The sequence below is a fragment of the Terrapene carolina genome, unplaced genomic scaffold (assembly GCF_002925995.2).
Source record: "Terrapene carolina triunguis isolate 2854851 unplaced genomic scaffold, T_m_triunguis-2.0 Scaffold88, whole genome shotgun sequence".
Classification (NCBI taxonomy): Eukaryota; Metazoa; Chordata; order Testudines; family Emydidae; genus Terrapene; species Terrapene triunguis.
The window spans coordinates 13,999,118-14,023,778 of NW_020664439.1; the positions used below are offsets into that span (position 1 = coordinate 13,999,118).

The following is a 24,661-nucleotide window of genomic DNA, read 5'->3' on the forward strand; positions in this document are numbered from 1 at the left end:
CCTGAGCGATGTAGCAAAGCAATTTGATTTTCTAGTATAGATGAGGCCTAACCTAGTCAATTTCACTTTTGTTCAGTATCTGGTTCACTTTCAGGGCCTTATACACTAATTAGTATCTATGCTGAATGTTTGTACTGTGAAGACTGTTAGCTAATGATTGTTTAAAAAACCTGTTTCCACTGGATTGTTTTTTAGTTGAAGTGCCATGCAAACATTTCTGTTTGTCTTAGGTTTTCACAATATTTATCTCTGTGGTCAAATTTGAATTGAGAGTGTCTTAGGCCCTGACTACACAACAACATTTTACTTCAGTGGGCACAGAACAGCTTAGAAAATTGAGGCCTTAAGTTTGGCCTACACACAAACCTGCTCTGGTTTAGTTAAACCAGTTTAGACCCCCGCGTGGACACACACATTTCAATTTAGTTTAAACTGGTTCCTAATTGACTTAAGCTAAACTATAATAACCCTCATTTAAACCAAAGTAAGTGTGTCCATATAGCCTTTTGCATCAGTTGAACCAAGTCAGTTTAAAATGAGCCCTAAAGTGAAACCAATGGAACTCTGCTTGTAGAGCAGCCCTTAGAAGGGAAGTTGTAGCTGTTGCAAGCCTATAACATGCAAAAGCATATGTAGCCACAAACTGAGAGGCAAAGAAAGACAGTACCACTGCCTGTCTGCTCGAAAGCACATGCTCCACGGAGTACCAAGAAACAGAAGTAGATATCACAGAAATATGATGTTCTCTACCATGTTAGATGTCACCCACTGCGGGAACTGTGCTGCAGGGTGGGTGATGTGATTTAGGCTCTGATCACTGGGGCAGAGTACAAGAGGGGAAGCAGACATGTCACCCACCTATGGGTCTGGGGCACAAAAGGGGTCATTTGCCCAGGGCCCATTTGTGAGAGCCCCCAGAGTGGCGTTGCGAGCGGGTGCGCACGGTGGCCATGCCGCTCAGGACCATGTTTCAGGGAGTGGTGTTGTGACCCAGGGGGCATAACTCGAGCAGCACTGCCAGGCTGTGGGCCTGCTGGAAGTGCCCGGAGCAGGGCCCAGCACTGCCCACTGGGTGAGCGCCCCAGGCAGGATCTCGCCAGCCTCCCCTTTGGGGTCATGGGGGAGGAGGGCAGCCTCTGTTTCAGATTTTGCCCCCAGCCCGGCCTGAACAGTGACAGGAGGCTCCCAGGGCCGTGTGGCCCAAACCCAGCCTGGAGGAGGGGGGGGGGGCTCATTCCCGCGCCGCGCCCCTCCGAGCCTCAGCCGGCTCTCCCCAGCGGCGGCCCTGCCAGGCTGAGCTTGGGAAGGTGTCTGGGGCAGCGCCCGTCCCGGGGTGACACGACAGGGTGCCAGCCAGGAAGGCGCCGGGGTGGCCCCAGCCCTGCTGGCCGGGGGGAAAGTTCCTGGCACCCAGTTCCCGCCGCGGCCGGGGCTCGTTGCCTGGCGGCTCCCCTCAAACCGCGCCCCCCACTCACCATGGTCCCTGCTCCGGGCGGCTCGCCCCGGCTCCCCCCTCAGTGTCAGGTGCGCGCCCCGCCGCCCATCCTGCCTTCCCACAATGCCCGAAACTGAAAGTGACTCCGCCCCGCCTTCACCTGCGCCAGGGAGCCCTCGGGAGGGGCCGGGCACCTGGCGCCGGAACAACCCGCCGGCGACCACCTGCCCTGGGCGCTGCGGCGGGACCCTGCCGAGCGAGCCCCGCAGCCTCCCCACGGCAGCTCCGTGCGCTGCGCGGGGTGGCGGAGACGGGATTTCCAGAGCAGGCGGGGAGGGGCGCTCCCGGGGCTCGGGCACTGATCGCCGCTCTCCCTTGAGTCATTCCGAGCCCGACTGCTGCCAGCCCAGAGCCGGTATTAGGGGGAAGAGCTGCAGCTAATGCGCTCGGGCAGGGTTGGGATACCTCTGGGGAGGTGAAGGGCGAAGAGCTGTGAAAGTGGAATTTTTACCCTTTGGTGCCTGGGGGACACCAGCCTGCAGTCTCAAGGGATTTCCCAGTTACACCACTAGGCTAGCAGGCTGACTCAACAAGCAGCATAGAAATAGACAAGACAAGCCTGGTCCTGTACACTGTATATAAGCGCCCAAGTGAAATTCACATTCCCGAGTTTAACTAGTTATATTTACATAATACCCAAGCACACAAACAATGGCACATAGGCAGTCTAGGCTGAAACTGTTATTAGCATATTTTGTGCACCTGGATTTTCCACTTTCCCAGCAATCACTAGGCACAACAGGACAGATTAATAAAGAGAAGGGTGGGGGAGTCAAGATTCCAGTCTCTTGTTCCCATCTCTGCCCCTCACATACCTCTTGGAGAAGACTCCAGTTCAGCAAAGCCACATGAGTAGTTCTGTTGGTTTCAGTGGGACTACTCATGCTTAAAGTTAAGCACATGCTGAAGTGCCTAGAATCAAGGCCTAGAACCTGTTTTAGGGAGAGAGAGAGAGAGAGAAGGTTGGTAAAGCCACCAAGATTCCCCCCCCACACACACTCACACACACACAACACACCCCTTTTGTTTTAGTTATTTTGGATCTTTAATTTCCATGTAGATAGTTACCATGGGCAGAAGTGATCTCAATTTAGTATTGAATGAGAAGGATGGTGAAGGCTGCCTTACTCTAGTACTGTAATCTAAATATGAGGATTGAGTAAGAGTGCTGATTTACAGCTTGAACCCATGGACATCTAGGCGAGAGGTGAGAGCGTGAGAGCACTAGTAGCAGGGCAATACTGATCTAGCATTAAACATGCTGCAATCTCTATGTTGAGGAATTATCAAGCTACACCGTGGCTTGGTGAACTTCCAGCATATTGAGTAACCTCAGACAGTATCTCTTGTAGTTCCATTGAGAACATAATGGCTCAAATGGCGCTTTTACAGTCTCAGTGGAAAGATCATAGTGACTAATTGAAGTGATACCAAGTTCAAAAGACCTGATAAAAATGCAGTGACAGTAGATCATGCATTGTCTCAGTGAGAGATATTTTAAAAAGAAAACAAATTTTGGCCTTAAAGTGGTAATGCCAAGTTAAAAATCCAAACAAACAAGTTTCTTTACATTTGTACTAAGAGCAGGTTAATTATTAAAAGTTAAAGATTTTAAATCCAATTTACCTTTTGCTTGTTTGCTCTTGGAACTCTGTGGTAGCTAGTTTTGGTTTCTGGTTCTCAGGCATTTGCACAAAGGTGCAATGTTTGGGAAATATGTCAATCCAAACAAAAAATTCCAGGTAAACTTTTTTCAGTATCTTTTATAGAAAAAAAAATGACAACATTTCTATACCTATAAGTCTTTATGTTCTTTCAAAACACAAGCAATCTACATTTGAAGCCTGGATGGTGGCTCTTTAAAATTGCTAAAGGTCTTAATCAAAGCCCCCAAATCTAGGCTTAAGGCTTCTCACTCAATTGCCATGGGTCTCATTGTGATGCTCTGTACCTTGGGGGAGCGTACTGTAACCCCCATATTTCTCATTTACATTTACATATAATCGTGATCTTACATATAAAGTATGCCTTGTAAGGTATCAGGGGAAAGGTTCTGATCCGCTGAAAGTCATTTCTCTATCCATATATGTATATCATTAATGCATATGAAGTTATGAGAATTGTGTAGTATGGTTGTCACTAAAACATGCTGTAAGTTGGGGGAAATCAGCCAGATATTAGCCCCCCAGAGGCAACAGCAAGGAAAATAACAAACGCCCCGGCAGGGTGTCAAACAACCCATCAACAGCCATTGCCCAGCAAGGGAGCTACAATGCAATGACTCACCTGCATGAGGCCACACCAGGGGAATTGCTCAACCTTGCTTGGAGAGACTCAGGGCTTGTCTACACTGGCAATTTACAGCGCTGTAACTTTCTGGCTCGGGTGTGAAAAAACATCCCTGAGTGCAGCAAGTTTCAGCGCTGCAAAGCACCAGTGCATCAGCTCTGGGAGCTGCGCCCCTCGTGCAGGTGGATTTTTTTAGAGCACTGGGAGAGCTCTCTCCCAGCGCTGCGGCACAAACATACAAGGCATGTTAAAGCGCTGCCGCGGCAGCGCTTTAGCATTGCCAGTGTAGATCAGCCCTCAGCAATGCCCCACAGACATTCTTGGACCTGTGTTCTACAAGCACATGGACTGAGGGTATAAAACAGACAGAGGGGACACATACTGGGCCCTTCTCCTGCCCCCACTTTCGCTGCAAGCAACCAAGACACTGAGAAGAAGACAAGACTACAACACAGGAGATTGGCCCAGGTTTAAGGAACAAACCTATATAGTAAGGACTGCAATATCCAGTGGGGTGAGAAAAACTGCTTAATCTAGTTGCTGCCCAGGGTTGAGAGTTTAGACTGTGTGCTTATATTTTCTTTTCTTTTGGTAGCCACTCTGACTCGTTATGCTTTGACTTACAATCACTTAAAATTTATCTTTGTAGTTAATAAATTTGTTTGTTTATTCTACCTGAAATAGTGTGTTTGGTTTGAAGTGTGTCAGCAGCTCCCCTTGGGATAACAAGCCCGGTGCATATCAATTTTTTTGTTAAATTGACAAACTCATATAAGCTTGCAGCGTCCAGCGGGCATAACTGGACACGGCGAGACGGAGGTTCCTAGGGTTGTCTCTGGGACCAGAGATATTGGCTAGTGTCATTCGCTTGCAAGTACCTGGGAGCAGCTTACATGCCAGAGGCTGTGTGTGAACAGCCCAGGAGTGGGGGTTCTCACAGCAGAGCAGGGTAAGGCTGGCTCCCAGAGTCAAGGATTGGAGTGGCCTAGCAGATCACTGGTCCAGACAACACCAGAGGGGAATATCACACTCATATAGGGAGATCTTATGTCTTGCATGTGCTGAAATACCTAATCCTAGTAACATGAGATTGGGAACAGAAAGCCTAACTTCTGTATTTATTGATTTTTGGGGGAGATTTAGGGTAGCCCTAAAACACCTGTCATTTATTCCATGAGTCATCACAAAGATGGGCCCCATCCCACAAACTGCAGCCTTCCTATGCTTTGGGGACTCATATTCAGTGTCTGGCTCAGGCCTGTTATACAGAGAGGTTTTAAGGCTACAGTGTCCAAATCCCAGGTCTTGTTCAGCCCCCAACTCTAATTGCATGTGAATTAATATTGAGAATAATAGATAAATATGGAGGAGTGTAGAAAGTTACCTATTGATGTCACATGTCAGCCACAGCTCACAATAAATTCCCTTCTTCGGTCTTTGAAAAGGCAAAAGCAGTAGTTATTCTTAGTTATGCTTAGCAATGGGCAAATTCGCTCCAGTAAAAGCATGCAATTCCCATTAAACATCTTGGGCAGTTGCATAGGTGTAGCTAAGGAGACAGTTTGGCCCAGGGTACATGTAGCCTGCCTTTGATATCCATTTCTAGCTGAAGAAGTTCCTGTTTACAAGAGCTGCTCATAAAAAAGAAAATATCTTACAAAAGTAGTTTTAGAAATTTTTCTCCCAATTTTTTTAATTTGACATTTCATCCACTTTTAAATTTGAAAAATCAGCTATCATTTGTTTAAAAAACTATTTGAAAAAAATCCCCTTTTTGAAAATTTCAGGAATGAAATTTGCTTTGAAAAAAATGACTAGCTCTGCAGTTGGTCAAACAGGAAAATAATTTTGCTAAAATTTAATAGAAAATATTTCAAGTTTTGAAATTTAAAAATATTCAGAAATAAAAAATGACCATCTCCACACTTCTTTATTTTAATGTAGGTTTGAATGAGTCAAAGAAAACACTACTGCAAATAAAGAGCTCTACAGTTCTCTAGCAAAGGTAAATATAACCATCAGAAATCAGTCTTCCTGTTTCTTTAATGGATTAGATATTAAAAATTGAACATTCTAAGCTGTGGTCACAAAAAACGTACTCTTTCATGTACTCACATCCAATCTACCTTAGTATTTTATTCTGCTGTCCATCACCATAGTATCTATTTTTGTGTGACAATCATGTATCAATAATTTTATTTTTAAAAACAAAGATCTAAATTAGTTTAGGCATAGGAGCTCAGGTACATTGATTTACAGCATTTGAGTTTATGCAAATATTGTATAAGAAAAAGAAAGGGAGCAGGGAGAAAAGGCAAACACAACCAATAGGTACTTATCACATATTCAGTGCCTGGCACCAGCTTTACTAGTTATTTATTCATGAGAGCTAATCTAGCAGGTTTATGGAGCTAATAATTTGGCAATTAATTTGGCAGAGGTTCAGAGGTAGTTGCAGATACAGTAACCATGCCACATATATGTATCCATTTAAGTCAATGATATTAAAAATCAAACAAGTGTTAACCTAGCTAACAGCTAACTAGAAGCTGGAGATAAATGTTTACTTGTGGGTGTGCATAATCTTGCAATAAATCATCTAGCTGAACGTCACCTACAGCTTCCTAAACAAATTACTGATGGTTATCAGCATGGGGGGGGGGGACCCATAATTTGACCTTTGCACATGTCAAGAGTCACATTCACAATGGAAGTCACTGTCTTGCTTGGCACTGCAACAATTTCTGTGGGAGTTGTGCATACACAACTGATAGTATAAGAGAGCCTCTGGTGTCCAGGGCTGGGATTCTAATGAGTTTGATAATGCTACTAGGATTGCATGATTTATTACTGACAGCCTATGTGCTGTCATAAATCACTGATTTTGTCATGGTGGAAGGTCAGAAGTCCTGGACACATGGGATCCCATTCCTTACATGCTTCATACAGGGGCCTATTCACTTTAGGAGGTTTCACATGAATTCAGAGCTCATGGCATATTCAGGGCCATTGTAAGCAAAGATATATATATTTGATAATCAGATGGGAAACTATATTTTTGTACATTTCCAACATAAGGGATGAATCCATGCCAGGTCACAGCTGAAGGTGAATGAAGAGCAGCTCTGATGTAAAAAGATAGCAGGAAATTAGTGAACAAAATAGAACATTCTTATTTCCTTTTGAGAAGCGGCAAGCCTGGCCCTGGCAAGCAAAGGCCCTGGATAAATCTACTTCGATCACAACAAATGCAGCAGAACATTCACCTATTATATTAATTCTAGCCAAGATAGCTATAGGCTGACTTCATACCATCTAGGTTCAGATTCTCTCAAAGGTACACAACCATGGAATAGTTTGGATAAATAACCCATAGTAGACTAAGGAGTTCAGGCTGATGGATCACACCCCACACAGTTTTCTATGAGGCCTGTGCAGGTGATTTTTTTGTTTGTTTGGGGTTTTTTTGGAGGTTGGAGGGGGAAGTCTACTTTATACTAAACCCCATTTTAAAAAAATCAATCTAAATTCAATAGAAGGAGCTACTTACTAATTACATTTTGTTCCTATCTTGATCACCTTTTCTCTTGGTTACAAGGGTGACCAGATGTCCCGATTTTATAGGGACAGTCCCGATATTCGGGGCTTTGTTTTTTATAGGCACCTATTACCACCACCCCCAACCCCTGTCCTGATTTTTCATATTTGCTATTTGGTTACCCTAGTTATGAGACAGGTATCTGTAGTTCTGCATACCAATTTCTCCCTGTATTTTGCTTGCTCCCTTTTAAATCATTTGCAGGCAAGATTTGATTTCTTCATAGATCAAAGCTAAAACAGATTGTGTTCTATAAATCACATATAGCATCATACGCTGGCCATGGTGATGTAGGTTTTGGTACAAGTACTGCCACTGATGGGATGTGCATGAAGTAGCCCTACATCATAGAGAAAATGTTATCAAATTTGCAGTAATTATCTATATTGAGCTTAATGATATTTTTAGGTACTTCCAAGGATGTCAAATAGTTCTCTAAAGCTAGAGAATGGAATAAAATGCTAGGAGCAGAAGAGTGCTGATGGGACATTCAGAAAAGTTTCAGACTGAGCTCCATTTTCCTCAGTCAAAATGTGTTATTGGAGCCCTCTTGTGTTCACTTTGACTAATAACCACAATATCCATCCATTGCCTTCCCACTTCAAAATCTAGAGCAATGGTGGCCAGAATTTACCTATGTACATTGCCAAAGACCCACAGTAATACATCAGCAGCCCCACATCAGCTCCCCCCTGCTTGCCAGCAGCCCTGCTGATCAGCGCCTCCCCTTCCTTTCCCATGCCTCCTGCAGCATGCAGGAGGCTCTGGAGGGAGGGCGAGGAGCGAGGGTGTGGCAGGCTCAGGGAAGGGGGCAGGAAGGACAGGGACCTTGGGGGAAGGGGTGAAGTAGGGGCAGGGCCTGTGGCAGAGTCAGAGGTTGAGCAGTGAGCACCCCTCTCCCCCTGGCACTTTGGAAAGTTGGCGCCTGTAGCTCCAGCCACATATTAACTTCTGAAGAGCTGCATGCAGCTGTGGAGCCACAGGTTGGCCACCCCGATCTAGAGCAATCTGCTCCTTGCTCCATTATGGCAGGCTTTTTGTTTGCTCAAACTGAACCCTTGCTCTCCTTTACACAGTCCTTTCTCCCTGGTGTAGTCCCTACCTTCCCTTCATACACACTTTTCCTCACTGATCCCTTTCACTCCTTTGCTGTGTCCTGTGCTTGCTAACTGCTGGTAATGGGAGAATAATGGATTTGAATTATGCTCTTTGCAACCCGTTAAGCAAAATCAGATGTGGTTGTTTAGAGGATTACAATATTTTAGTATGTACAGGCTACATCTATACTCTATGATTTGCAGTCTGGGTAGACATACCCTCGCTAGCTTTAATCTAGCTAGCATGGCAAAAAACAGTGAAGACACAATGGTGTGGGCTTCAGTGTGGGCTAGCAACATGAATAGATACTCAAAAGGGCCCAGGCAGGCTTCTACTGACCATACAGAACTTCTGTTCTGCTGCCACCTTTTCACAGCCAATTTTAGCAGGCTAGCTAGATCAAAGCTAGCAGCTGCCATTACACTTTTAACTGCAGTGTAAGCATAGGCACATCTTTACCCTCCAGTACCCTTCACACAATAAGTTTGGAGTGAATGTGCTAGAGCCACCTTGCCTCACTTTACTAGATCAGGTCTAGAAGAATATATTTTAAATTTAGTTTTCCCTAAGCAACAAATAGACCCTTAACGGATAGTGATTTTCCATGCCACTGGTGGAGACTAATATATAACAACTTGGGCAGGAGGTAGTTTAGACAGACAATGGTGATTACCCACATTAGGCCTCAATACCATACATAAGATACAAATGCACCTTCACAGAAGAGTAGTTTCAGTGGTAAGTGGGGGGTTGAGGCTGCCTTCCCAGTTGGGTGGGCAGTACAGTGGCTATGTGTCTTCCCTGCCAATAGCAGGTAGCCATAGCTCAACTAACTAAAGGTTTAAGGTCAGTAAAGTTGCAGGCAGATACCTTTTCAGTATTGTTTTCCATCGCAGGACAACATAGGAGAGCTGAATAGCAAAGTGAAGAAAGCTGCAGGGATGCTAGCCCTGCCCCTACTAACGGCATAATGCTTTTGCAGCTGTGGGCAAAAGCAGAAGGTGACTTCTTGAAAGGCATGTACCCTTCCATCCCAGCTGCCCCACCCATCCTTAGTTCAGCCAGCCACAGGAACAGCTCCAAGAGCTTCTGTGCCCTGGGGCAGCAGCTTAGTTAAGCTGCAGGAGCATGTGCTTGTGGAGCCAACAATGGATGCCCCAGACCATGGCAGCATAGAGGAGCCACAAAAATGCAATAGAAAGGACACAACTGGAAGAGAACAGGCAGAAAGGAGTAGTCAGAAAAGCAAGCTTGTTACTCAGCAGAACTGCAGTTGTGTGAAGTGACTTGGCAGATGGGTACCGAACTCCTATCCCTCACACTGAAAGCTGGACCAAAAAGAGGCTGGATGACAGGATTAAGGAAACTCCCCTAGCCTCATTTGCATTGAAGATGGGACAGGGAGGCATCCCAATTAGCATATAGAATGGAGAACAGGATTCCAAGGCAAGAACCGCACTGAATTCTGTGACCAGAAAAGCAGGGAAGCACTGCATCATGGGGTTCTCTGCTCCAGATGTTAATGAACCCACATCTGCACACACCTAGCTCAGTAGTTATCAGACCAATTCTAGTAATAAATCCTTTATTGGTATCCAAAATACTAAAGCTGCCTAATTGCACTGTGAGCTCCCTTGAAGGAACATGGCCCATAGCCAGGAATGATCAGTTCCTATTGTCTAGCCTGAACAAAAACTTCAGTATATTCCCTTGAGCCATCAGTTTACCCATAATCAAATCTAGTGTTCTCCCTTGAACCATTGTTCTTTCCCTACAAGAACCCCTACCTATGCTCAAGTACGTGTTCTGATGCCTGGATCCAAAATCTGCATCAGTTCCATTGGGACTTCATCTTCTCCTGACTGATCGTGCTGGGGGCTCTGCCTGTCTCCAGCACTCCGGACCCTCAGTTACCACCACCACCTGGGAACCCCGATGGATTCAAGCTTCACAGAGTGGTGAGAACCCAACTCTCTCTAGGTATAGTCTTCTGACCCTGACTTGTGTGATCAGTTATAGTTTTCTAAACCTGTCTTTTATAATCAAATTTAAGTGAGATTTACTATTATAACTGTTTTATTTGTTTGGCTCCCCTTGTATGTTATTACCTGGCAATAAATAACTTTCATAGTTAAGCTGGTTGCTTCTCTCTCCCCTTCCCCTCCTCCTCCCTCCCTCCCCCTGAGTGTTTTTGGCTTCCCCATTCGCTCTGCAGCAAAGCTCCTCATACCTAAGCTAAAGATTTCTGCAGTGCCCAAAAATCCTGTGGGGTTTGCTCATCAAGTGGGTTACTACCACAACAATTGTGACATGAAAGTGGGGATAGGGATGTACTGAATCCAGGAGCATATAAGGGTGGCAGCTTGGAAGTGCTGCTGACCAAGCCTGTTCAGGTGTGCTCTATTCCGATGCGTTGCCCATGGCATATGAGGGGTCAGCTTGGGAGTGCTGATTAACCCAGTCCTCTCAGGTAGGTGTGAGTGAGAGAGATTTTATATTATATATATTCTGGGGCTGGAAGATCCCAGCCCTGGGGATCCTAGGTCCTGCAGGATAGCTCCATTGGGAGGGAACTTGCCGAAGTAGAGCTCCGTATGAGAACACAAGTGACACAAGCAGTACATTGATAAAATTACAGACCCCTCCCCCGCTTTTCCCCTCCCCACACACAGAAAAGTAACCCTAATAAATGAGCATACCCTAAAGTAACAGGCAAATCTGGTAACACCAACATACCCACTTTCAAGAGTTTCTTTTAATGCTGCATGCACATGGTACTGGCAGTAGCACATTTAATCTTAAAACCAGATTTTCCTAGGCTTTAGGACACTAGGTTAATGTCCTCTTCTATAGCAAGGGCCATGCTGCTATAAGTGCTATGTATTATTAAAGTAGGTGCCATGGGATCTTCTGTATGTCAATGAAAATGTAGTGGTAAAGTTAAAACACACATTTTATCCACTTCCATGTCCTTTCCCTCATTTTGAGAGCAGACATTATCAGCTTATTATACTATGTGATGTAGTAAGAGCTGCTAATACTAGTGACAAATTTATTCAAGAGCTCTATTATAAGGCATTTCAGAGGAAGGATGGAATGAATGTACATAAGAGACTAAGGAAATTTTGCAATCAATGCAATTTTTATTTTTTGCATTGGATACATACAGATGCAGTGAAACTGCTCTCTTTTCCAGAAAGCATGATTGACAGTCCTTGAGTACTGGCAGGTTGGAAAACAAAAATTGCCCGACAGAACTTAACAAGAAAGTTGTAACAGCTAGTTACAGGGAACGCATGCTATCTCTCCGGTGTATGATGCAATGGATTAAATTGTCCATTTACAAACCCACTGAAATCAATACAATCACATGGAGTGTAAATCACAGTCTGGCTCTACTTTTCTGTGTGAATTCAGATGTGATAAAAGCTGGTAAAAAATGTGGGGGTGTAGAAATATAGAAAGTCCATGCTGACTACATGCATGAAAGACTAAAGGAAATTCAGATGGAGAGCACAGCTTCTGCTTAATATAGGGCCTTTTAGAGAGAAAGGCAGATTTTAGGGCAGGTCTTCACTACAGGGGGAGTGGGGGGTCGATTTAAGATACGCAAATTCAGCTACGCGAATAGCGTAGCTGAATTCGACGTATCGGAGCCGACTTACCCCGCTGTGAGGACGGCGGCAAAATCAACCTCCGCGGCTCCCAGTCGACGGCGCTTACTCCCACCTCCGCTGGTGGAGTAAGAGTGTCGATTCAGGGATCGATTGTCGCATCCCGACGAGACGGGATAATTCGATCCCCAGGAGATCGATTTCTACCCACCGATTCAGGCGGGTAGTGTAGACCTAGCCTTAGAGTCACTTAGGGTATGTCTGCCCTGTGATAAAACACCTGCAGCTGGCCTGCATCAACTGACTGGGGCTTGGGCACAAGCCCTGCAAGTCTGAGTCAGCTGCCACAGGTGTTTTACTGCAGTATAGCTATACCTTGAGCACTTCATTTAACGAGGTGGGTAGTGCAGGGGATAGGGCACGGGCCAGGGATTTAAGAGATCTAGGTTCCATTCCTGGCTCTCTCTTTTCCTTAAACATAAAGGTTCAATACACAGCAGCATGAATAAGGCAAAAGGACTACAGTTGGAGGTTATATTCTGTAGTCTAGGACATTTCAGAGGGGAAAAGTGGCTTCAGTTTCATCTCTTAGCTGCTGCGAACTAGGATCCTGATCCAGTGATGTGCTGGGAGGAGCGCAAATCAATGGAGGTATTCAAAAGAATATTCAGGGCAATATAGGATGTTTCCTAAAAATAAGTGTCACCTTATTGTTCAATGTTCTCCATAAAAAATGAGATTTAGGGCCAGATCGTCAGAGGGGCTTCAACTCCACCTTCTCTGGGATTTTGTGTAGATACCTGTGTACACACTTTTCAAGCAGCTACTTGCAGATGAACTTGAATGAAAAACATGAGTTTGCACACCCAGGTCCTGGTAGGGATCAGCCCATGCCAAACCACTTGTGGGCTTCCCCCTGTTAGTCAGCTGAACTACTAGTATATGTGCAGTTATAAAGCCTCCTTCAGTACAGGTCCTACGAAAGGCTCACTAGGATTGATTGTTGCAGCTGATATTCCCCTAACACATCTAGGAGAAAGCCTCAGAGGACAGACTTAATAAAAGAGCAGGCATTTCATCATTGTTTTCAGGGCAGTGCTACTATAGTCATTAGTATAAGTTGGCAGTAATTTGCTGTTTTCTGTAGAGTTCAGATACATGAAAATTCTTCTCATGATTAACTAAGCCAGTCTGAATCTACCATTTTTTTAAGCCATCAGTCATAAAAATAAATTTTTTTGAAGAACTCTTCTAAAGTTGGTTGTGGATATGACAGAACATAACCCATCTAGTGCACTAAGGGAAAGTTGCTGTAATTCAGGATCCTGTTTGAGGTGAGTGTAGGTATTCTAAGTCTGTGCATTTCTTTTAAAGCTATGCCTGATGGTTTATTTCACACACCAAAGTACTAAATATGTTTTGCAATAATATATGGTGAGGGTGGAACCTGAAAGCCTAGCACTGAAATACCAGATCAAGGTACTATACAAAGTACGATCACATTTACAAACAAGACACACAGACTTGTCTTATGACAGAGCCTGCAGAGGTTACATTAAATAAGATCATGTTAGCTAAAACTTAATTTACAGGAAGGTTGAGGTGGGAACTGACCTGTTCTCAGCCAATTTTTCCCCCTATTGAACTGAAAAAGAGCAAAGACATTTTTACATACAGCCCAGAGCTGCTGCAGGACCTATCAATGTTGTTTTCGGAGGGGGTGGGGAGAGAGTAATAGAAATCGTAAGCTAAACTGGTCATTTTATGTAACAGTCTTGTTGTTGAAACATTAGAGGTACTATATTGCATGGTTAACAAGATTCTTCTCAGAACCAACAGGAAGAACAATACAGTATAAAATAAAAATGTAGAGTCCTCAGGCTTAGTCTGATTGCATCTTATGCACCGAATACCAACAGAGTAGAGAGCTCAACTACATTTTAACTACAAAAGAAGCCTCAAGCCTTAACACTACCCGTTCTTGCAAGTGCTTCAGTACACAAAGCTGTGGGGAGAGAATTCTCAATCTGGGGTCATGAAAAAAAACTTGTCAGGGGATTGTGACCCATACTGCTAAAAGGAAGGGGAATCCTGCTATGGAAGAGGTTGACCACTGTTCTATGCATTTCAAATCAAGGGAGTTTAAAATCTGACAGGTTTGACACTGCTTACAAATAGATTTCCAATTATTTTACATAATGGAAGTGCAGTGCTCGCCCCTCCCCCATATACTTGACCCAAGAGGGATGCACATTTCCCTCCAACCTTTGGAAAGGCTCTTTTCTTGACAGTAAGCCAATCAATAGGCAAGATCTCCCAGCATGGCATGATGTAGGAGAAGCAACTCCATTAGGGGCAAGGAGAGATATCCTCTTCTGGCATAACTGGACAATAGAAGTGAGCGGGTAGGGAGGGAGAAGTCTGCGTTCTCCTCAAAACGCTCCACTCTGCAGTGCAGCTGCTTCTGGCCAGCAAGGCTAGAGTTGATTAGCAGCTGCTCAGTGGTGTTATTACGGCAGGGGTCTCAAACTCAAATGACCATGAGGGCCACATGAGGACTAGTACATTGGCCCAAGGGCTGCATTTACTGACACATCCCCCCCCCCCCCGGGCGCTGCCCTTGACTCCACCCCCACTCCACCCCTTCCATGAGGCCCTGCCCCACCTCTTCCCACCCTTTCCCTGCCCCCATTCCAACCCCTTCCCTGAAATCCCCACCCCAACTCTGCCCCCTCCCTGCCCCCAGGGGTGTGGCGGGGGCTCAGGGCAGGGAATTGGGGTGTGGGGTGCAGGAGGGGTGCGGCAGGGGGCTCAGGGCAGCTGCAGGAGGGGTCGGGGGGCAGGGCAGGCTCCCTGCCTGCCTGCCTCCGGGCCGCTCCGGAAGTGGACGGAACCTGGGAAAGGAGGGGCGCAGGGGTGTGTAGCTGTTGCTTCAGGCACCGCCCCCAGCAGTTCCCATTGGCCGTGGTTCCCCATTCGCGGCCAATGGGAGCTGCTGGGGGCGGTGCTTGAAGCAACAGCCACACACCCCTGCGTCCCTCCTTCCCCAGGTTCCGTCCGCTTCCCGGAGTGGCGCAGGGGCAGGGCAGGGAGCCTGCCCTGCCCCCAGTGCGCGTCGGGCCAGAGTCGCTCTAGGTAAACACTGGGGGAGGGTGGGGGGGCCACGAGGAGCTCGCGGGCCACAGAAAATAACCCCACGGGCCGCGTTTGAGACCCCTGTGCTACGGGCTCCATCCTGCCAATGTGCGCTAGTCTCTGGGTATGGGGCACCTTTACAAATCATCTGATTCCAACTGTGGGTCTAAAGGATACCTTCCAGCCAAAAGCCTGGATCCTGCTTTACTCCACCTGTTCACAAGCATAAGAACACGGTGTGTAGTTTATTTACCAATATTTCCTGCAACAATGAAGACAAATTGAAGATGGGTCATCAGAATAAATTAAGTGACTATCAAGAAATTTTATTATACGTGTATTCAAAGTTAAAAATCAGAAGCAGGAGCAAGATTTATCTAGCATCTCTAAACTCTGTGGGGTACAGTACTTTGCAGAAACACAGCTGGTAAAGGACTTAAAATACATTAAATGGTACCCTTTGCTCCTCCAATGAAAAAAGGCCATACAAAAGAAATTGGTAATGCTTCAAAATAAGTCTTCTAAACAATTGCAAATTTGAACTCACTGGAATAGTTATTGTATTTTAAATTGCACAAAACAGTATGTTTCTTCAAAAATATGTTTGGTTTTTTTACACAAGCAATATATCCTTCAGTGCATGACTGGTTTGTTAAATCTCAAGGTTTATTTTTGTGACCAACTGATGTTTTGCCAGCCATAATCACCTTGTTATATCTAAGTGATGCTATAACTACGTTAATGTCATATTTGTTTTAGAAAATATATTTGTTAAATTTAAAAGCTATGTAGCAGATTATAGATTATCTAGTGGTAAAACCTTAATGTGATTGCCAGATTGGAGAATTATTCACAGGCAAGGGAAAAGTTAAATGCTAAATATGGGAGAGGTGCTAGATAGCCAAATTGCCAATTTGTTTTGCAAGAGAACATCCAAAGAAGTTGATGCTCGTGGGTGCTAACTCTTTATTTGCTGGAAAGGGATTATCCCAGTAGCACAGACTGACGTAGGGGACAGAATGAAATTAAATCAACTAGCATTTAATCATACAATTCATTATCAAATCTACATAGTTTAATTTCCCAAGGCAGGTGCATAGCTCCTGTTCATGTTAATAGGTGGTGTGCGTCCCCACCCCCAAATCTTTGAGGCACATAACTTACAATGTGGCTCCAAACCTCCCCAAGTTTTACTTTTGCTGCAGTGTAATCTAAATAAGGTATTGATTAAAAGGATTGTAAATATATAACCCATCTTGATTTTTTTGGGTAGAGAGAACCACAGAGAAGAATGTTTTCACAGATCTCTTATTGTTAATCTTTACTATTAAACCAAGTGATTGGAACAAAAGAGTTGTGTGGCGGGGGGGGGGGGGATGATTCTTATTTTCTCTTCCAGTGTTTTCATTCCTCTCTCCTAAATGTCAGTTTCGTTCCTGATTTACATGAGCTCATTACCTAACTTCAGGTCCTTTCTGGCACAAATGATATTTCATACGATAGTTTTGGAAAGACTTCTGTTTTCACGCTAAAACCTTCCATCGTGTAGCAAGGAACCGAACTAATCAATGTAACTCTTCAAATGTAAAACATTCAACATATTCTTTTCAATAGAGTTTCAGATCATTGAACAAATGTATTTCTTTTTCTAATACAGACTTGCCAAAAGCTCTGAATTAGCATTTACTCATTCAGATTTCAAATTTGAGAGGATAATACAATCAAACACTAGCATGACGCGAGTTTCTGAGGGACGCTATGAGAAGTGTGAAGAATTAGTAAGCTAAAAAAAATATCCTTTAGCAAAATATTTCTGGAGAGGGCCCATAAAGTGGTTAGTCATAAAGCCAGTTCCAAAATATGTGAATCCAGAATATACCAGAGATGGTATTTAGTGGCATGGAAATCTACCATCTTATTGTTTTTTAAATGCAAACTGAATAAGATCATGACGCATTACTATCCCATGATATTAGCATACACTAGCTATAACGGGCTATAAATGCATATCAAAAGTATATGACAATGATTTTAATTCAGTAGTGTCAACAGCACCACTTGGTTGTTGCTGCAAGGCTAACATTGCAGTTCTTTCCAATACCTCAATTTTTCTGCAAGAATGAACATATCACCTCCAATGGCAGCAAAAAGAGCTGACCTGCACATACTTCTTCCCTCACTACATAATACACTATAACATCAGTTTTTATGAAAATCCAATGAACTCCCATCTCCTTTGCGACTCCATGGCACATCACGATAAAGTTAAATGAATTTCATTTTCAAACTGTTTGATAAGCTCTTGTATGACAACCTTATGGCATTACATATATCCTAATATTTATGGAACGTAGGTAATTCATGCACTTGACAGACCAACGTACATGGCAATATTTCCCTAAAAGTTCACTGTAAATGCCAGCTGGAATCGTGCAATCAACGAAAACGTCAGACCTCCTCACTCAGCTTATAACGGCAAGGACCACCACTGCACATAGCATTTAAGATTAACAGCCCTCATCTGCACTCAGGCAGACTATTCCCAAGAAATATTCTGTAACTTCATAGTTATTGCTTCAGAAGAGAATTTTAGAAATGTTTAATATTAATTTTTCTTCAAAACAAAGACAAGGTGGTAATTAAGTTAATGCTATAGCTATATATAGTTTCCTCATGATAAATGGGGAACTAAGCTTTTCCACATAAAAATTTAGTTCATTAAAGTTATGTAGGAGGGGCTTTTTATTTTAGCGATTATAGCTAAGACAACAGGCTTGCATAGCCCCCCATTTTAACAGCACTGTAAACATACTGTATGAGCATGTGTGATTTGTGACATATCGTGTGCTGCCTTCACTATTGAGAATGAGCAGCTTATCTACTAAATAACAGCTACAAAAGTTCACTAGTTATATGTTAGCCAAGAAGAGGGAATAAATATAGCTTCAGCATGTCTAAAAGCCTGGGATTATTTACAGACACTCGGAAGCTATTTGAACAGAACAGATCATTTTAAAGTAGTTTTACCAATAACTGAACTTGCAGACGACACTCCAAGAAAGCCAGTAGATCAGGATCTCTTATGTCAAGCATTTACTCTTACTGCCACTTCAAGAGAGAGGGAACACCTGCCCCTTAATTCAAACATTGCTTAAAAAAATAAGTCTTTCCTTCTTCCAAAGTTATAACCAATACTCCTTTTGGAGGCAGCCTAAACAGCTGCACCCAGGCAAAGAGTTCAATGGGGGACTGCTTACTGGAAGGGACAGTAAGTATTTACTATTTGCACAAATTCGAAAAAACTAAACTCATTTTACTCTGATAATCCTTTAGCTACTATACAAGATATTTCAGCAGAGAAAGCACATTGTTAACACTACATGTAAACCAAGTTATGACAGATCCTTTTATCGCAGTGTCATGTTGCAGGTAAGCCATTTTATGTTACATCAACAGGCTGGGAAATTGCATTTCTGCATCAAGGTGATTCCCATTGAAGCCTATAGAAGAGCTTTGCTCTATTAAGGCAACTGTCCATCCTGGAAGAGCAAGAGAAAAAGGATCCAGCAATCAGTGCTTTTGTGACGATATTCCTAGGAGGGATTTCATTCATTCGGTGCATGTTGCTGTACATAAGGTGCATGAACCTGTCAGGTCCTAGGTCAGCGTGAAGAGAAGCCGGTTGCAAGGCTGCAACCAACTACTGGCGTCATATCCCATATCTATAAGAAAAAACAAGATGTGGGGAACAACTCAGCAAATCATATAGTATTAAAATCAAGAGTATAAGACCTACTCTAATATTCTTTTGGCTACATGTGTAACAATATGCCCTAAAAGAATCAGCATTCAACAGGATACTGAAATAGCGCTGTTTATTGTCAGCTTGGTCACCTTCTAAAAATTATACTAGCCTTGTGAACCAACAACATAGCCAAACTATGTTTGAAGAAAGGATTCTACCTTGCACAGCACGTTGTTACAGAGCTATAGAACATTAATGAAGAGGGTTTCCAAAGCCAAAATTGTTTTGTTTCATAAGCCTGTCTGTGGAAGAGTATAAAAGTTACTGGGCTGTTTCATTACTAGTATCTGCAGGAAGTGTAACCACAGTATAGCATATGATCAAAAGATTTTATGACTTCAGGAAATTGAGTATCAGTGCAGTAGAGCCAGAGATAGGACATGTGACCAAGGGTTATATGAGCAGTGCTCCGAACTGCTGCTTGTGGCACTCCACTTGCTTTGTCTAATGTGTGTTACAGGAGTGTTCCATGCTTTCCGACACTGCAGGATACACCTGCAGGCACTAGGCAAACATACTGGCACAGTCAAGATCCTCTCACCTGCCCAGCCAGCCACAGTAGTGATGAGACAAAGCATAGTGAGACATGGGAACAGGAGGAAATGAAGACAGGTATCAGACAGTAGGAAGTTAGGTAGTGTCAGATGGAAGGCGGAATATCAAGCTGGCAACACTAATATAATATTTGCATCATGGCAATTGAACACATACAGATTTCTCAGGGTGCAGTGCTGAAATACTCTATTTGAGAAGTAAAGACTTGATCTGATATTTGTGAGCCTGAAGATGTCACTGTTTCACAATTAAATCCCAAAACTGCATCCAGACATATTTAATTTCCTCTACAGTCATCTCAAATGGAGTGACACAATGGGCATTAAAGCAAAACATTTTAAAATGCAAGTCCTTGGGCATGTGCTGACAAACCCCTTTGCTGAATGTATGCTATCAGCAAGAGCTAGCTGAGATTAAGTTCCTCATTTGGAAGCCTCAGACTCTAAATAGCAGTTAATTTCATGTCTTAATCAGATTAGTATGAGACTGAAAACAGTTTCACGACGACTGGAGGATCTCTAGGAAATCACTGTGATTATAGAGAACTCTGATCCATCCCTCTTAGGGTCTGAAGAGCCCAGTTATCTATAGAAACTTCATACTTTGACCATGTGCAAAACAAATGAACTACAGTATCATAATGTAGGGAAAGTCCTTCAAACCTCAATGACATGAATAGTTCCCCATTGAAACTCAATGGGATTGAAGCTCAATGAACCCTTTGATTTCAGACTCCTTGGGAGCAGGGACCATATCTCCTTAATGTATGGTGCTTTACAGACTCTGCTACTCAAACTATACAAACAGTTCTTTTAATTCATGGGGATTTCCTGCATATTCACCATATAGGCTGAATGACAGTAGTGGGATTGATTATTAGAAAGTCTTTGTCCTTCACTACAATAATTAAATACTACTAAGTTTTTGACTCAGGCTTAACTCTTGCTGTCCACGAAGCATCAAGTTGCCAGCTTGATTAAGTGTTTGCAACCACTAGCAAAGGCAAAAGAAAGTGTCACCTTAACTGACTGAGTGCATAAACTATTTAATATCGTAAAACCCAAAGTAAAAGAGTGAGTTATGTAACCTGTAGAGAAGAGTAAACCTACCTTCACAATCCGATCACTCCCACAGGTCACCATTAGTCCCCTAGAAATGTCCATAGACATATGGGAAATGTTGTGTTTTCCTTCATGAAAAGTTGCCAGGGAAGTACGACTAGCAAAAGAAAACAGTTTAAATAAAAACCATCTATTAGACATTAAAACCAGATGGTGTCATTGCAGCAATACAAAAAGCATTTACAGGGAAATTTCTGAAAAGCTAGTACGTCAAACCCGACAACATTGCCTACCTACATGACAATGAAATAATCAGTAAACTCTGCCCAGAGTATACTAATTACAGGAGTGACATGTGCTTACCTGGACTCCCACTTGATTTGTGGAAGTCCCTCAACACAGCACAAAGGAAAGTAGGAATATGGTAGAGAAGAATACAGTTCTTTGCTTCTAACATTTAACAGCTGTAAAGTCTACTTTCCAACAAGTCAGTCAACTTTTCATCCAGCTGTATTGGTTACTAGATTAAGCGAGTGCCTGCTGTCCCTCTTCTCCCTTCAAAATGTGTGCAAAGCAGCCCCGAAAGAACCACCAATGTAATACAAGCAAGTTAACCTGACTGAGTCATCAATGTTCTTCGCTGCCTTGTGAAAGATAGAGGTTAATAATTTTTCCATGCTAGTACCTTATGTATATTCTTTCAAAGTGAGAAGGCTGCATATTAGAACTTGAAGGTATCGGATACATAAGTGAGATTTGCTTATTTACACATCGATTATAAACATGGTATGTAGTTTCTGGCATTTAATAAAAGGCTGATTACATACAGATGAGCCACATCTGCCAGAGTTGTAACCAATCATATACAGAGAACTTAAAGCCACCAGTTAGGTTCCTCCAGAAGTTTCAGCCTTTAGTGTACAAAGTCAGTGATGGAACAACATCAGATCTTTAAGCATACTCACTCTTCATCTTTGATTGACTCAAAGCAAGAGTCACAGACACGGACCTGGAACTCAAAGCCCATGATTGGGTAGCTGGACCGCTTAGTGCTGCACTTGCCACACACTGCTTGGCCACATTTCCTGCAGTGATGCTTCACAGGAGAATTAAAATAAGATGGACATTTCAGGACATGAAGTGTTACTTGAGAACTCCCAAATCAACAGGAGGGATGACCAAAAACAATTATGTAACTTCCTATGATAGTTACCTTTCAGAACCAGTTGTAACCAAGGACCAAGAATCCCTGGGTTATATGCCAGCCCCAGGGAATTTTGCCATTGACTTCCAATAGGGCCCGGATTTTACCCATATACTCTACATCTCTTTTCTCCAACAGATCTGAGGGCAAGTACCTTACAAATGAAAGATGTTCATTATACTCTTGCCTTCACGATCATCAAGAGGGGGGTGTGTGTGTGTGTGTGTGTGTGTGTGCGCGCGCGCGGGCGAGTGGATTTCCCCTGGAACATTTAAGAGGTGAAAGTTCCTTTCAAAATTTCCAAGAGATTCACACTCTGGCATAACTGAAGGAGGGCAAGGCCATTAGTGCTTCAGCACACCGCAACGTGCTCAATTTAAGGCTAACATTTTGGTAGTAATTTGCCAGTATAAGCTCTTAGGCCATTTCGTGCATTCAGTGTTTACTAACTGTAGCTCTTTCTTACATGCACACTTGTGGTCAAGACAGGTTTTACTTTCTTTTAACCCCATTATCCCCACACAGGACAACCCAATTTAATGCTTTTCTTCACTGTACTTGGTAACTTCTCAGCACCAAGTTGAGATTTCCTTATTCACAATACTTTGCTGGCAATGAAGACACCACTGACCTCTACTGCTTTATATTAGGTCTTTCTACTCATTTTTTCCTTTTCAAAAATGGATTGGAGTTGAAGTTTAGAAGTGCGGAAGAAGGGGTTGGGTATAAAGATAGAACACTGACACCAAATTCTCTACACAACAAACAGCACCACCATGAGTGATTTACAACCACATCCTCACCTGTCTCAACCCTAGTGTCTTTGTGTCCCACATCTGCTTTATATTCCAGAAGAAAGGCTGTTCACATTTCTGACAAGAATCACTTTCTAACCACTGAGGAGCCTAGCGGGGGAGAGAGAAATAAATACTCTTAACACATTCAAATCAACAAGGTTATGAACAGCTCAAGTTTTCATTTTTGTTTTTAAATGAAGATAGATGTACAATGGATATTTAAATAAATATCAAGAGGAGCCCCCTCTATCAGCTATGGACATTACAAACAATACACAAGAAAACCTGACTTGCTTTACATTCAGTGCGAAAGTTGGCCACACTCAAAAAGCAATTTGAGAATTCAATGCTGAGCTGTGTGCAGAAGAGAGAGTCATAATTATAGTTACTAAGATCTTTGTGCTCTTCTCTCACAGTTTTTACCCCATAGCATTTCTTGTTACTGCCCTAATGAGAAAACCTGCTAAGACGCATCTGATTTATTAGATTGCTGCAGGAGTTGCAGATCCCTCTGTCTTGCTGCCAGGATGATTCTGAATGGCTATAAAGTAATCAGATACAGAAACTCTACAGTGAATCAATTACTCCCTCAAGCTCTCACTCTCATCATGTCCTTTTCCTGGGGCTGCAGCACTTAAAGCAATTAAGAGAACTTTTATCAGCTGCATCCACCTACTCACTTGCCCTCACTCCAAGTAAGTATGGGCCTCTGCTTGACTATACTGGGCTCTCTAGATGATGTGAGCTATAGACATGCTAAGTAGTACTAACATTCTCAGGGCACGTCTGCTACCCGCCAATCCGGCGGGTAGTGAAATCGGTCTATCGGGGATCGACTTACCGCATCTAGTGAAGACGCGATAAAAATCGATCCCTGATGGCTCTACCGTCGACTCCGGAAATCCACCGCGGCAAGAGGCGGTAGCGGAGTCGACGGCGGTGCGGCAGCGGTCGACTTGCCGCCGTCCTCACAGCCAGGTAAGTCGACCTAAAATACGCCACTTCAGCTACGCTATTCACGTAGCTGAAGTTGCGTATCTTAGATCGACCCCCCGCTGTAGTGTAGACCTAGCCTCAGATGTTACTGTGCTATAGCAGAGTATTCAAAGCATAACTCTGAAGTTAATACTTGCACTTTTTAGTAAGGTACATTTTTGGGACGATACATAACAGTTTTAGGGCATCTCCTTATGTGTTGGGTAAATATTCCCATGCATCTGATAAGGACCATATACCCTGGAAGCTATTTCAAGGTTAGTTTAACTCCCTTAAATTCCACACCACTGCAATATTGCACTTATGCCCAAGAGAATAGAAAGAGAGAGACACACACTGTTCTATGGGGAGTCATTTCCCATCTCAGATTTCAGAATAACCCTGACTACCCACACTGACTGCTGAATCAGGGTCTCTCCACATTCCATAATGCTCCATCTCCCCAATAGACTAAACAGTAAGTGATATCCATTAACATTCCCTTTTCCATCACACTGGTGGACCTTCCTACAATAGATACATCAATAAAAGGAGAGTAGCAAATTCTTGATTACCCAGGATTGTTGACAAATCAATTAAGAGAGAGTATTGATCCAGTCAAAATGAAAGACTGTCTCCATTTCAATAATGATGTGATAACAGTTTCAGGGGCCACTGTTTTCATCTCCTGCCCATTAGGTTTTCCACTATTGGTTCAGTTGCTTCTATTTCTCAATCTCCATTTAACGGCAGAAAATAGATAAATCAATGGATAATACATTATTAAAAAACTACCAAAGTTTAATCCAAACTCCCACTAAAAATCTATGCCACTAGTTTTGGGAATTTCCTCACCATGCTGTCAACAAGGGTCTAAAAAAGCTCTAGTGCATAAAGACTGCCTAGTCTATACTTTGTTCTTTAACTTGGTAAACAAAAAAACATAAGCTCCATAAAATCATCATCTCCTCACTGCTCTAGAGCAGTAGTTCCCAAACTTGTTCCGCCGCTTGTGCAGGGAAAGCCCCTGGCGGG

At 43.3% G+C, this 24,661-nt stretch overlaps 2 protein-coding genes across 2 annotated transcripts in view; both read right to left on the reverse strand.

Annotated features, from left to right (window-relative positions):
• AP1S3 (adaptor related protein complex 1 subunit sigma 3) overlaps positions 1-1,576 on the reverse strand; it is a 29,349-nt gene extending 27,773 nt beyond the window's left edge. Inside the window, exon 1 of the mRNA XM_024193199.2 lies at positions 1,476-1,576. Coding sequence (XP_024048967.1) covers positions 1,476-1,478 — 3 coding nt within the window. The 5' untranslated portion in view covers positions 1,479-1,576. The remainder of the gene's footprint in view (positions 1-1,475) is intronic.
• A 15,023-nt stretch (positions 1,577-16,599) lies between these two features.
• The window catches only part of WDFY1 (WD repeat and FYVE domain containing 1), a 58,832-nt gene continuing 50,770 nt past the window's right edge, over positions 16,600-24,661 (reverse strand). Inside the window, exons 7-10 of the mRNA XM_026649906.2 lie at positions 22,658-22,759; positions 21,616-21,746; positions 20,699-20,807; positions 16,600-18,951 (exon numbers count right to left, since the gene is read on the reverse strand). Of these exons, the coding sequence (XP_026505691.1) occupies positions 18,892-18,951; positions 20,699-20,807; positions 21,616-21,746; positions 22,658-22,759 (402 nt within the window). The 3' untranslated portion in view covers positions 16,600-18,891. The remainder of the gene's footprint in view (positions 18,952-20,698; positions 20,808-21,615; positions 21,747-22,657; positions 22,760-24,661) is intronic.